This window comes from Heteronotia binoei, chromosome 6 (genome assembly GCF_032191835.1).
Source record: "Heteronotia binoei isolate CCM8104 ecotype False Entrance Well chromosome 6, APGP_CSIRO_Hbin_v1, whole genome shotgun sequence".
Lineage (NCBI taxonomy): Eukaryota > Metazoa > Chordata > Lepidosauria > Squamata > Gekkonidae > Heteronotia > Heteronotia binoei.
In genome coordinates, this window is record NC_083228.1 from 39,992,330 (window position 1) to 40,007,017 (window position 14,688).

The 14,688-nt window shown below is 44.3% G+C and overlaps 1 protein-coding gene across 2 annotated transcripts in view; it reads left to right on the forward strand.

Annotated features, from left to right (window-relative positions):
- The first annotated feature begins 2,351 nt into the window (after window positions 1–2,351).
- The window catches only part of MYOF (myoferlin), a 116,971-nt gene continuing 104,634 nt past the window's right edge, over window positions 2,352–14,688 (forward strand). For both annotated transcript variants that reach the window (XM_060241330.1, XM_060241333.1), the window contains exon 1: window positions 2,352–2,515. In XM_060241330.1, the coding sequence (XP_060097313.1) occupies window positions 2,428–2,515 (88 nt within the window). In that variant the 5' untranslated portion in view covers window positions 2,352–2,427. The remainder of the gene's footprint in view (window positions 2,516–14,688) is intronic.

The following is a 14,688-nucleotide window of genomic DNA, read 5'->3' on the forward strand; positions in this document are numbered from 1 at the left end:
GAGAGATTAACATTTCATACTGACAAAAATTTTTAAAAGATAAATTCTTTTTTAATGTGAAAATTAAAACAGAGGGTACCAGAAACAGGGAGCCCTATAATGCAAAGATCTGGGTTTTTTCCAGAGAGAGACATGAAAAGATAGAAAAATAAAACGTTGGGGATATCATCTAGAATAAGGAGTGCTAAAATGTTTTGGGTACCAAAGTTAACATACCTATTTCAAACGTTGCCTCTGGGAACAATGAAAAATAAAATTGAACAATGGAATAGTGCATTAAAAGAGTGGATATTTGACAGTAAAAAATGCAGGTTCCATAAGAGAATAATTTATAGTCATAAATCAGAATTTGGATGGGGAATCTCGGACCTAACTTAAAATTAGCAATAGGCCCTAGAAGAGCATCATTAGAAGTTTGGAAGAAATGGCAAACCTATTGGTTAGGAAAAGTTTCTAGATGGGCACCCCTCGAAACTGTTAATGAGGAAGTGCAAGAATTTAATTGGTGGGAAATGTTAAATCTTAAAGGTTATCACAGAGTGGGGGAGTGGTATCACAGAGTGTTTAGAAGTGGAAATCTTAAACCCTTACAGGAAGTAACAGAAGAGATAGGTAAACAATATTGGTTAAAAATAGCTGGGCTATATAAGGCAGTAAAAACGATTAGCGAAAATGAAGAACTCTGGATAGATGCACCATTGGAAGTAATATACAAAGAAATGGCAAAGCAGAAAAAGGGTTTGGTAGGGAAAATATACAGAAAGATGATAATAAATAAGGATAAAATAACAGAATACTTACAAAGGAAATGGAGCCATGAAGGTCAGATATCAGAGAGGATGGTGGATAAAATTATGAAAGGAATAGAAGAAATCAAAGTAACCAAATTTAACGAACTTGAATATAAATTCCTTACACCAGCACAGCTAGCTAACATGATTCCAGGGGTAAGTCCGTTATGCTGGCACTGTAAACTCTCTAAAGGTTGGTAAGCACACATGTGGTGGGAATGTTTGGAAGTAAAGACCTTTTGGTAGGAAATTATCGAAATTATTAGAAAAGTATGCAATATAACACTAATTATAGATTTTAATCTAATGTTGTTATGTACAATAGGAGGCCCAATAATGGATAGGAGTATTCATAGTTTAGTTAAGGCTATGATACTGGCGGGAAAGTTGGTTATAGCTTTGGGTTGGAAAGACAAAAGTAAATGGACAGTAGAAATCTGGCACAACTATTTGTTTGAATTTATACAGTCAGACATCATGGCGTCAATCAACAAAGAGACAACACGGGAAGGGAAATCTAATGAAATTAAGACCAGATGGAAGACCTACCTAGGCTGGATATTGAAAGAAGGAAGAAAAGACATTCAGTGGAAGATTAAGACTTTGTGTCCATGGCTGGGGTGAAAAGACTAAGAGTAAAGGGAGGGAGGGAGGGATGAAATGTATATAGCTACAAATTTGTTGTAACAGACTAAATGGAATAATAATAATAATAATAATAATAATAATAATAATAATAAAAGATCTGGGTTTTTTCCATTGAAAACAGAGTTCCTTTGAACAGGAACAGTGTGTGTTCCCAGATGCATTCAAAGATCTCTGAACGGGGGAGTGGAGTATGTAGCACTAAATGGAATATAACTACTGCTTATTTTGCCTGACTTGTGTGGGCACCTGTGCCTGCCCTCAGTGTCTCACAATTAATTTCAAACATCAGTTATTCTAGTGGCTTTGACTGGTATGCCTTTTCCCACAAGTTAGGACTCACTGGTTAAACTATTATTATTGTTGTTATTATTATTGGCATAATATCAACACTGACAAAGAAAATATACATACAATATTCAAGATGTATTCAGAAGGTTGTTTTTAAACTCTACAGAAGAGGGCGATCTAAGACTTTTGATTAGATGAATTCAGGCACTGAAGAGGAAAGACAAATTATCTATAAAACTGATGACACGTGGAAGGAACTGTATGAAAAAGCAGAATCTCATTTTACTGCAAAAATGAGCTAACATCATTCTATAAGCCTACTGAGGAAATGAAAAGATGTTATGTACTTCAGTAGAAATTAAGATCAGAATTTTATGCATAATTACTTCGTGGTCTGAACAAGGAGGGATTCTTTCCCTTTTGAGCATTTTTAGCTTCCAGTGTACTCAGCAGAATTCACAAGTTTATGCCAGTTTTTCTAATGCCATGGGAACTGTGGGTGTCAGTTTACAGATCCTTTTTTTTGTTGGCTTTAGTAACTAGTTCGTCATAGATCCACCCATCAGTTACATTTCACCATAACAGAGCCATTCCTTGCCTCCTCCTCCTGGCATTTCAGCCTGGAGGCTGCAGAGAGCAAGGACATACTTTCTTGAGTTTCTTTTCTGAAAACAGTGCTGCTTCCAAAACACTGAAAACAATGCTTCGGGTAATTGTGGAATCTGCTGCAAATATCCCTAAAAACAAGTTTGGGAAACCAGATCCAATTGTATCAGTTCTTTTTAAAGGTAAGAAAAAGTAACTTGTGGAATAAGATCTTAGAAATGGCATTTTATGTAGGGTGGTCAGAAAGCATGACAGCTGTTATAACTATATGTGCCATGATCATATGCAGCAGGATTTGGGTGAATTCTGAAGAAAACAAGAATATAAAACAACTTTATCAAAAGGGTGGGAACTGATGGGGCGTGGTGGTATTTGCAGGAGGTGCTGTTTCAGAACTGTCTCACATCTCCTAGGTTGGCTTGTCTTACCAGCAACTACATATATCTGCAACTGAACTGCACTTTTGCTTATAAGTGATTCTTCTGCAACAGCAGAGGATAAATTTGATAGTAGTTGTTTTGATGGTATTTTATCTTTTTTTTTTTTTTAAGGAAGGCTTTTAAAACATGTTGCAGTGGATTTCAACTTGACTTGCTTCCTTTTACCACAGTTCTAACAAGACCTAATTGTATTGCTGCCACTAGTAAAATATGGAAGTTTCATACCATTTACCTAACTAACAGTGCAGTGCAGTCTTATGCAGCAGTACTATAGGCTGGGCCTGTTGACTTCAGTGGGATTTGACTGGCATAACTCGGTTTGGGATTGCACTGTAAATAATTCAAATTGGACTATGGCCAGATCTTTGGAAATACTGTTCTTGAGAGTATCATTACTGGGATGCAAATGCTGAATTGAAAAATCTTTAGAGAGTCTTCTGGAATAAGGCCTTGACTGCCAAATAGTTATTATAGTGTAATGAAAAAGCTGATCTGTCTCTTGAAAGATTCATTTCCAAAATGTTTAAGTAAAGTTGGGAGAAAAAAATGAAATGTTTTTCTTTCCCATTTCATTCATAATTTATTCAAGCTTCTGTCTTATTGCCATATTTTAGGAACATTCAGTGCTGTCCTTGTGTTGCATTAAAGTCTTCCCACAGAAGTTTTGCAAAACAGGAACTTGAGAATGATTGACCATTGAGCAGCTAAATATATTTTATTTTTGTGTTGTGCAATTGTTAGATACAAAAATGAACATGTTGAAAGACTTACTATTTCCTAATTCAAGGACTTCATAGAAAGAAAAGTCAAAGGCTGAAATACAATGTTATCTTTAAATAATGTTTATGATTCATACCACCAATATTTGGACTTGTTTCAAGCTGTTTTGATAGCCTTTTTTCAGCCTAACTGGATTTGTGTGTGCAGGGGCGTAGCTAGGCTTTGGGGGCCTGGGGCCCAAGATTTATGTGGGCCCCCCTATGTGTGTGCACGCCGCCAGAAACAGGATATGATGTCACTTCCGGTGATGTCACTTCCGCAAGATGGCCACCACTTGCGAGGGAGCCCTGCTGGAAACAGGAAGTGATGTAACTTCTCCAAAAGAGAGCTCTTCCTGTTTTTTTTTAAGAGCTCCAAAGAGGAGCCCCCCGGAGGGCGTGTCCTCTAAGCAGAGGCTCCCTGGCAGTCGCCCCAGCATCGGTCGCTAGGGCTGTGCGGGCTGTTTTGTCCCGCAGAGTTTCGGGGCTGCTGCTGCTGCTGAGCTGAGCGCGGCCCTGCCCCTTCCCCCAAAGGTGGCCCGGCGGAGGGGAGGGGCTTCCCTGCGCCTGCCTTAAGACGCCGAGTGGCGTGCGGCCCTCCCCACATCCCTCCGCCCCCGCAACCTGCCTCGCGCACAGGTGCACGCATGGAGCGGCTGGAAACCCATCTACTTCTGGCTAGCACTCTTCCAGAGATATAGAGTGCTGTTGTAATACTGAAGCTGTTAGTATTCACATAAGTCTCTTTAAAAAAACAGTAGATAAAACCCACGTTTCACAGCAGATGTGTGTGAGTTGAATCTCCAGGCACGGGTGATTATGATGTCCGTAAATAACTGAAATTAGGGGTCTCTTGCTCACACAGAGAAAAGGACGGGTATAGATCTGCAGTCTTCTTCTTCTTCATGGCCAGCATAGATCAAAACAAACTAATTTACCTAAAATACAGAGAATGCACAGCCAATGAGAGTATTATAGTATAATATGCAAGGACTTAAGAAGGAGTTATTTAAGGGGAGATTGACGTCTGGTCTCCAAGCATGAGGATAAACGGGAGGGGGGGTGTATGTGTGTGTTAATGCGCGTTTCCTAAAAGGGGGCATCTGGAAGGGCCCACCCCCGGCCTTGTCTGGCTCTGCCAATGATGGCAGCTTTCGGGCTTTTGTTTACGACAATCCCTGAAATTCAGGCGGCTCTCATTAAGAATCTTCGACAGGCCACCGGAAGAAGGGAGCTTCAGCGCTGCTCAGCCTTCACCTTCAATCCGCCGGGAGAGCTGCGCCCCAACTTCACCCCGCCCCCGCCCAGGCGTCGGAAGGGAGGCGCCGGAATGCGGGTCTTTTCCGAGCGAGCGCGGCTCAGCGGCCCCACAGACGGCCTCGGTCTGGTTTCTGCTACAGAGAGCTCCTCGCCCGCCCCGTCCATGGGCGCGCCGCTCCTCGGGGCCCTGCTGGTGACCCTGCTGGGGATGCCTTCCTCCTCCTCCTCCTCCACCGCCTGGCCTAAGGCTGCCAAGGCCAGCGTCACCCCGACGGTAGAGGTGACGGTGGGGGTGCTGCTGCCGGAGCACAACCTGCACTACTCCTGGGCCTGGCAGCGCGTCCAACCCGCCCTGAGCCTGGCCCTGGAGGCGCTGCAGCCCCAACTGCGCCACCCCCGCCTCGCCCTCCGCCTTGTCTTCTCCTCCACTGACAACCAGAACGGCGGCTGCGACTCCTATGTGGCCGTTTGCAAACTTTCCGCCCGAAGTTCCTCTTTCTGGCGCGCCGCCGCAGCCGGGGCCAGGAGCGGCTGAGTCGTCGGCGCCTGGGAGTTGAGGGGGCCGGAGAGCTCCGGGGCGCTGCTGCTGAGCGCGGGGGATGTGGCCACTGGGCGCACAATGCCGCCGCCTCCTCTTCCTGCTGCCCGCCGCCGCCTTCTGCTTCCTGCTGCTGCCCGCGGCACGTGGAGCAGCAGGAGAAGCCTCGAGCAGGCGAGGGTCGGACGCCGCTTCCCCCACCCCGAGCTGGGACTGTGGCCGGAAGGTCTGCGCGACGCTCCGGAGCCCTGCCGGGGAGGGGAGGGACCCCCCTTGGCAATCTGGGGGCCCCCCAGACCCCCCAGACCTGGGGCGACCCGCCCCTCCTCCCTACGCCACTGTGTGTGTGGTAAGCTGCATGTATGGAGAATCAAATGCAGGAATTATGAAGTTTCCAGGGCGCCTGAGAGTCCTCAAAATGTTGACAGGGATTTTGCAATAGGAAGATTAGCAATGATGGGAAAGCTTGCCTGAAAGATCTTCTTCTGCGGCATGCAGCTACACTAGAGTGCTAGGTGTGAATGGAACATGCCTCAGAATACTTTGCACCATGTAGGTCTTCTTCAGTTGCATAAAATTGATGTGGAAGTATTCTGTTAGTAGGCAAGTTGATACTGGTAAAAACTGCAAAATCAGTGGATTAGGATCTTCTCAGTTACAGAAGTGCTTCTGGCATGCAGATAGGAAGAATGGTCTACCAGGTTTCCTTAGTTTGTTTTTGTTGTTGTCGTCTAGAGTTGCCAGGTCTTATCTTGCTGCTGACAGGAGACTTTTTTCCCTTGGCACCATAGAGTTTTTAACCCAAATGCTAGAGTGTTCCCCTCATGTCGTGCCCAGCATGGTGATGTCACTTCTGGATGACATTATTGCACTGGGCACATCAAGCAACGATGGAGATCTTCAGGGGCTGGGCTCCCCCTGCCAGCCATCTCCATGCTGGCAGACTGGAGGCCCTGAAGTTGGAGGAACTCCTGTTGGGGGCGGGGCAATGGGAATCCTATTGCCATCAAGTCATGGCTGACTTATAATAACTCCATAGGGTTTTCAAGGCAAGAGGCATTCAGAAGTAGCTTGCCATTGTCTGCCTCCACATCACAGCCCTGGTATTTCTTGGTGGTTTCCCATCTAAATACTAGTCAGGGCCAAACCTGCTTATCTTCTGAGATCTGATGGGACCGGGCTATCCTGGGCTATCCAGATCAAGGTAGGTGAACAGCATCTATCATTCTATTTGAAACACATCATTTGTAGAATTTATATTATTTTTGTCATAAGTCAGAAGTTAGGAAGGATACTTAAAATTGAAGCAGCTTAATAGAGATTGGTTTGTTCAAGGAGTCTCAGAATTTGAGTCCAGAGTCCCAAGAAAACCCTGTAAAAAGTTATACTGTTACTGGAATTCAGATATTGTAGCCTCATGTTGAAATAGTCAGGTGGCCAGTTTTCCACATGCATGCTTGAATCAGATTACTGGGGGGAGGGGGGGGGTTGAAAGAAGGGCAAAAAACTGTAACCTGTGAATCAACCACAAATGCTACTTTTGTCAAATTATTAGCTGAAAGTTTCCATCAGCAGCAGTCTTTCCAGCAACGGGAAAGCAAAGTAGTAATTCTAATGCCTCTGTGGTATTGGGGATGTGGGTGGTGTTTCTAGGATCAGAGCCAAAAGTAAGTGTGAGTAGAAGGAAATCCAGTACAAGCAAAACATCATGGCCTAGGTTGCACGTTCAGAAAGCAAGGGAACATGCTGCAAGAAGCAACCATGCAGGGTAAATAAATCTCAGTGGAATGGAATATCCAAGGGCACTGTGCAGTATTTCTGATTGCCAAAGGTAAATAACAATCAAGGGCTATCTAGGGTTAGCAATCCCCAGGTGGGGCAGGGGATCCCCCGGTTTGGAGGCCCTCCCCCTGCTTAAGGGTCATCAGGAAGTGGGAGGGGAGGGAAATGTCTGCTGGCATTCCATTATTCCCTATGGAAACTGATTTCCATAGGGTATAATGGAGAATTGATCTGTGGGTGTCTGGGGCTCCAGGGGTGTGTGTTTTTTGAGGTGGAGGCACCAAATTTTTGGCATAGCATACAACACCTCTTCTCAAAATACCCTCCAGGTTTCAAAAGGATTGGACTAGGGGGGTCCAATTCTATGACCCCCCAAAAGAAGGTGTCCCTATCCTTCATTATTTCCAATACAGGGAAGGCATTTAAAAGGTGTGCAGTCCCTTTAAATGGGATGGCCAGAACTCACTTTGGAGTTCAGTTATGCTTGTTGCAACCTTGCTACTGGCTGTACCCCAATGTCTTCTGACTCCACCCCCAAAGTCCCCAGATATTTCTTGAATTGGACTTGGCAACTTTAGGGCTATCACAAGCAGCGGCGTCACTAGGGCGGGGCCAAGGGGGCCATCGGCCCTCCCCCAGAGCATTCTCATTGGCCCCAGGCACTGACCCATGACCCCCCCCCCAACAGGAAGGGGCTGGCCCGGGACTAGAACGCTGCTGCTGTGTGTGGGCTGGCCGGGATTCTGAAACCGGGGCCGCACTGCCGCCGGCTCAGCTAAAAGCGTGTGGGTGAGTGGGGGAAACTTAAATGCTGCAAAACTGGTATCTTGGATTACGGGGGCTGGTCATGTGACCAGAGGGTGGATGAGGGAGGGGCCATGTGAAGTGGGCAGGGTTGTGTGCGGAGGGGGTGACGCAGCCCTCCAAAAGGGGTGATGCCCAATGGGGGGGTGACTTGAATCAGTTACACCCCAGGGTGCAACCCACCCTAGTGACACCTCTGACCACAAGCCTACTGTAATCATGACATTCCTTGAAACCATGGTGATTCCTAATACTTGAGTAAAATTCCTCCTTGACATTCTCACTGAACACATACACTTGTGTTAATATCAGAAGCCACTTGCTGAGGTGTGAAAAATTAACTGTTATAATAGCAGTATTATTGGAACAGTAGTAGCCAAAAGGGACAACAACAGACCTCCCAGAAGGTGTCACCATCATTTCCCTCAGGACAGAAGCAGAGATGTCCCAGCTTTCCACTCTTACCACTAGCTTATTCATACAGGAAAAAATAACCAGTGACTTCTAAAATCCTAATGCACTAGATATTGAATGTCCCTTTTTAAAAATTGTACTATTTATGTGTAATTTACCTTGAGTCCCTGTGAGAAAAGCAGATTATAAACAATACCAATTAAAATAAATAAAAAATACCTCTGGGTATCAAGTGAAGCTGCTGTCAGTATTCTTGGAACAGAAGCTCTGGAGAGGCTTGGCATTTTTCAGCCTTGACTGCTCATATTCTGAAATATTATGAGCAGTATACATTTAAACAAAAGAGAAGAAAGTATGGTATAACTGTATAAAAGTTTTAAAAAGTCCTCTGGCAAAAAATACTTATTCTGACATTTTAAATTGGGACTATTAAGCATGTTTGGCAGGCCCTTGCAATGTCTTAGAGAATTCAGAATACAAACATAACACATCTAAAAATGATAAAATACCACCAGCTCACCACCCAGAGTCCAAAAGGCTTCTAGAAGAGAAATTAATGACTACAGCAGGGGCAGTTGAAAAGATCAATGCATGTTAGCTGTTGAGCCATTGCAATAATTCACCTCCTCAATTTTTCCTTGGGGAAATCCAGGATGCACATCATTACACTAGTGCAATATCTAGGGATGCCAACCTACAGGCAGAACCTGGGGATCCCCCAGAATTACACCTCATCTCCAGACTAAAGGGATCAATTCCCCTGAAGAAAATGGATGCTTTGGAGGGTGGGCTCTGTGGCATTGTACTCCTCTGAGGTCTCTGCCTTTTCCAGGACCCATCCCCAAATTTCCAGGGATTTCTCAAACTGGATTTGGCAATCCTACCTCCCTGCCATCCCCTGCCGGTGTCTGGGAGGACCAGGCAACTCTAGCGATATCCAGTGATATTTGTGTTGAGAAAAAATCCTGGGCATAATCCTGCCAGTGCCAAGCATTTTTAAAGCTTCAGTCCTGTGTGATTTATTTAAATGTGAGAATTTAAACATGAACATATTTCCTCCACTAAAATAAATGGGATTTAAAAGGGCATGATTTTGGCTGGATTGCACCCATTGTGTTCAACATCCATTTATGAGAGAAACCCCCTCTTAATCAAATGCCTTACTATAGTTGATAAGATTCCCTCAAGATAACTCACAGCAGCAAGGAGTTTACGTTAAAAATAGGTGCAACCAATAAGGGTAGAGTATTAGTATCATGTGTAAACTAACTGAAAATAGCACAGATAAGACTCAATTGATGCTTGGTCACTTTTTATGTGAAAGGGTATCTGTATACTGAGTTTGTTTTTGATTATTAAAACAATGAAAGACCTATAAATGGTATGGCTCACCTATGTTGCAGGAAGGCCAGGTAAAAGTCTCCAGATTGTAAGCTCAGTTTGCACCTCTTTCGGTATATTTTGCAACCAAGCTTCATTGTGTTTGGTAGATTAAACTGAATGACACAAATGAAAACAATGACTACTACTACTAGTGATTTTTCTTCACCCAGTAGAACAGGAGTCCCCACAGTGTAGTGCCCATGAATGCTGTGAGTTCTCGCTGACATCTCTCTTGGTACCACCAAGTGTTTTAGAGAGTAGGAAGGGCCCAGTAGAGTTCTTGCTCTTCAGGGCTTCTGATTTACCACAGAAGATCTGATTGGCTATGCGGATTAAAATAAAATTGTTTCAGTGGCAGCTGCCACTATAGGGTTTCTTTTATTCTCTTTCCCCCCTCAAAAGCTTTGACAAACAAGCAGGCCTTATAGCGCCTCCAAAGAGGGCCCCCCTCACCTCTTCAGGAAGCCAAATCCACAAACTAGAGCCAGGGCTCTGATCGAGGCCAGGCAGGCTGACCTAAAGTGATGGGACAGGCAACAGATGGCTATCTGACCGCCATAGTTGGTGCATAGGGACATACGGAAGGATACTGTCCCTCAAATAATGTTTAATGATTCTTGCTTTGCTCTTGAATAATTCAAAGGTTTTACTTTCTTACCTAAATGTAAACATGGGCTGGGGTGGCTCATACAACACAAAAGAAAAAATATATGGTGGGTTGGAAAACCGTTGGTACACAGAGCTAAGTCTTTTTATGGGTATACAAGACCCCTCACCTGCCTTGGTAACAATCAAAATTAGAGTTGCCAGGTCCTTCCTGGCCAGCTGTGGGAGATGGGAGAGAATTACAGTACAATCTTCAACAGAGTTACACCTTTCTAAGCCCATCAACCAACAGATGTGCGTAACCAGGGCTTTTTTTGAGCAGGAATGCACAGGAACGCAGCTCCAGCTGGCTTGGTGTCAGAGGATGCGACTTGAGATGCAAATTAGTTCCTGCTGGACTTTTTCTACAAATAAGCCCCTTGTGATACAGTGGTGATGTCACAGGGTGTGGCCTAATATGCAAATGAGTTCCTGCTGGGCTTTTTCTACAAAAAAGCCCTGTATGTAACTGTGTTTAGCATTGCAGCATTGTAGTGCAATCCTATGTGGCTTAGAGTGGAAAAACTCTTTGTGTGATTGTGTTGTCAGTCTCCAGAATGAAATTTGGTTGGTTCAACCCTGTTCATAAGTGTTACCCATAGCAATCCTAAAACTGATAAATTTGTAGACCACAAAGAGGCATTTCTGATTGTAACAGTTTCAAAAGGAGCTCCCCTTGGAATCTTACTTGAAACAGGTTTACTTAGCAGTGTGAGCGCATGGAACTCATTTGCATATTAGGCCTCCTGGTGCCAACCAGCTCCTGGTGCCAACCAGCTGGAACTGTGTTCCTGCTCAAAAAAAGCCCTGCTTTCAGGAAATGTTCTTTGAAGGAAGAAGGCTTAAGTATGTAGCCTTAGCTTTCCTTGCTCAAAGAACATTATTGTAGTTCTACACTGTCAAGAGAGGGATAAGGAAGCATTGCTGAAGGAGTGCTTCTTATGGGCAGTGAGTGGACCCCAGGAGCAGCAATTTGGGGGGCATTTTGGGTTAGGGAGCAGTAGGGAGTAGGGAGAGGTAGGCAAGTCATACTCAGTTGATCTCCATCTTTTGCCCATCAAAATGCTCCATTGGATCCAGTGAACTTTAATGTTAAATGCAAGTTAAAGCAACAGGATTTAAAATTTGATTCAATTTAAATGGGACTCTTCCTTTGCAAATTGTAACTTTGCAATCTTTTGTGTCTGGCATGAGTCAGTATCCTGCACAGACCATTTTTTTAAAAGTTAATTCCTGTAACATGAGTCAGTTCCCTGCTTCCTGCTCAAGGGGTAAGCAGTCAGCACCTCCCTGCTACATCTAGCAGAAAAAAGAAAAACCCTAGAGGCATTATAACTGTGCAGGTTGAGTTACACATCACTCAGGAGGAAAAGGGATGGGAGACCTAGAAGTATGTTTGTATAGGTTTGTCTTCTAATACATCCACTGAAATGCATCTGAAAATTCCACAGAGGGTCGGTGCAATTTTGGATATAGTTATTTTGGTTTGGGGTATTATTGCTGGAGACTTATGCATCAAGATTTAAGAAACTGCATATTTTCCCATCACATTTCCACATTAAAAAGGAATGTTTAAGTTACTGACATACATTCCTTGAGATGAAATGGTAGGCTCTTAAAAACTTAACAGTGGTAGCAGTGAAGGCAGAGAGTTAAACTTTCCAGAATGATGACGTGTGTTTGATGATATCATAAACTCTTGATCCAGCTCCAAATTATAACAAAGTCACATCCAAAGGACCAGTTTGCATGTCTCTTGGGGACACGATTGGCTGTTTAACTTTATGCCTAGGCTGATGTTTTTCATGGACCTAGATCCGGGCATGATTGTGGTAAAAGAGTTATCTGCATACAATACTAATGAGATTGCACATCTCCAAGGGATTGTTTGTGGTGATGAGTCAAATCAGGATGTGTCTCTTGAAGAGCACTTAGATTCTTTGCCATAAACCAAACCAGAACCCAGACTAACAGAAAAGGTCATTCTAGAGGAAAAAGTGGAAATATCAACGAATAAATCAATTCAGTTTTTTAAAATTAGTTCCACTTGTTTATCTGGCACCTAGTGGCCTACTACAGACAGTCAAAGCAGATCAGAAAGAAGGGAAGAATATTGAGAGAGGTCAGGAGATGATGAAACTGATATTCAGACTTCAAATTCTCCTGAGCCCTCCCTGACCTGAAGACCCGAAATCTCAGTAGTTAAGCAGGGCCAACCCTGGCAAGTACTTGGATGGGAGACCTTGGTAGAGGTCACTTCTAGGTTAGATTACTGTAACTCGCTCTGCACAGGCTTACCCTTGTGACTGATCCAGAAACTCCAGCTGGTGCAGGATGCAGCAGCTCAGCTGTTGATAACAGTGCCTAGCTGGGCACACATCCAGCCAGTGCCGTGCAAACTGTACTGGCTACCAATTGAGTACCAGATCCGTTTCAAGGTTTTACTTTTAACTTTCAAAGCCTTACACGGCCTGGGATCTACATATCTACGGGACCACCTTTCCCCATATATGCCCCAGAGAACACTGTGATGTGGCACTCAACATCTGTTGGCCATCCCTGGCCCAAAGGATGTCCAACTAGCCTCGACCAAGGCTAAGGCCTTTTCAGTCTTGGCCCCAGCCTGGTGGAATCAGCTCCTCTCAGAGATTCGGGCCCTTACTGAATTGCTACCTTTTAGTAGGGCCTGTAAGACACAGCTATTCTATTTGGTTGAGGCAGTTGAGTGTCCTTTCCCATTGTCTGACCCTATGCTGTGATACCACCTCTGCTGAAATACTGATTGTATATTATCTGATGTTCAGTATATTATGATGTGCCCAACTGAGCTTTCAAATTGTATTGTCTACTTTTATTGGTTTTAATTGCTGTTTTACTGTTTTAAAATGTTGCTATCTGCCCTGATCCTGTCTGGGAAAGGGCGGAATATAAATTATCTAAATAAAAATAAAAAATAAAAATAGAATACCTGGTGTGGGAAGCAGAGGCAGCTGTATCAAGCCACTTCTCTGAACGTCCTCCATGCCCCAGCAGGGGTCTCCAGAAGTTACCATGAGCAGGCATGCACACACACACAGCCCCTCCAAAAATACTTTTAAAAAATTCTCTTGAGCCAGATAGTTTTGCAAAAGGAGATAGTTGTGCTGAGAAGTCTTTCTTTCCATGATGTTTCCACCAATTATTGCTGGGCTGTCTCAATAGTTTTTGGAAGACTTTTTCATTCAGTGTAAGTAGCACTGCCCTCCCCAAGCCACTTCTTTGCCTGAGCTAGCACTTTTCTCTTGGAAACCTGGTATTTACAGACTTATCTCTTTTTTAAGCTAGTGTGTGAGGTATCCCCTCCATTCCTTTGCCTTAGTGATAAACTAGTCTGTCTTCCTAGTCTCCCTAGAGCCAGTTTGGTGTGGAGAGCCAGTTTGGTGTAGTGGTTAAGTGTGCGGACTCTTATCTGGGAGAACTGGGTTTGATTCCCCACTCCTCCACTTGCACCTGCTGGAATGGCCTTGGGTCAACCATAGCTCTGGCAGAGGTTGTCCTTGAAAGGGCAGCTGCTGTGAGAGCCCTCTCCAGCCCCACCCACCTCATAGGGGGTCTGTTGTGGGGGAGGAAGGTAAAGGAGATTGTGAGCCGCTCTGAGACTCTTCGGAGTGGAGGGCGGGATATAAATCCAATATCTTCTTCTTCTTCTTCCCTGTTTGTATGTCTGATTGCTATGTACATCAGTGGAGTCTTTTGTAGTGCATTTCCCCCAGTGGAAGTGTCCTCTGTTAAGAACATAAGAACCAAAGAAGAGCCCAGTTGGATCAGTCCAGTGGTCAATCTAGTCCAGCATCATGCCTTACAGTGACCAACCAATTCCTCTGGACTGGATGGCCAACAACAGGGTATAGAGGCCAAGACCTTTCCCTGATGTCTCCAGGCTCTGGGATTCAGAGGTTTAGTACCTTTGAATGTGGCATTTGTCCATAGTCACCATGTCTGGTAGCCACTGATAGACCTATCCTCCATGAATCTATGTAATCCACTTTTAAAGCTGTTTATTCCTGAAGCCATCACTCTGGCAATTAATCCCACATTTTAATCACTCTCTGCGTAAAGAAGTATTTCCTTTTGTTGTGCTACCTTACTTCCAGATATTATCTTTTGCTCACTAAGTCCTACTGCTTGTCTTCTTGAGGATGAAACATAAGATCTGACTGGCTGCCTGGAGGTGCCAGATACAAAGCCCCCTTGTGAGGAAAAGACCCCTCTTTCCCCAATATCATAGTCACCAGCATGGTTGCCAGGGCACCTGGAGAAGTGAGCCCACACACCTTTGGCCAGAGGGTGTG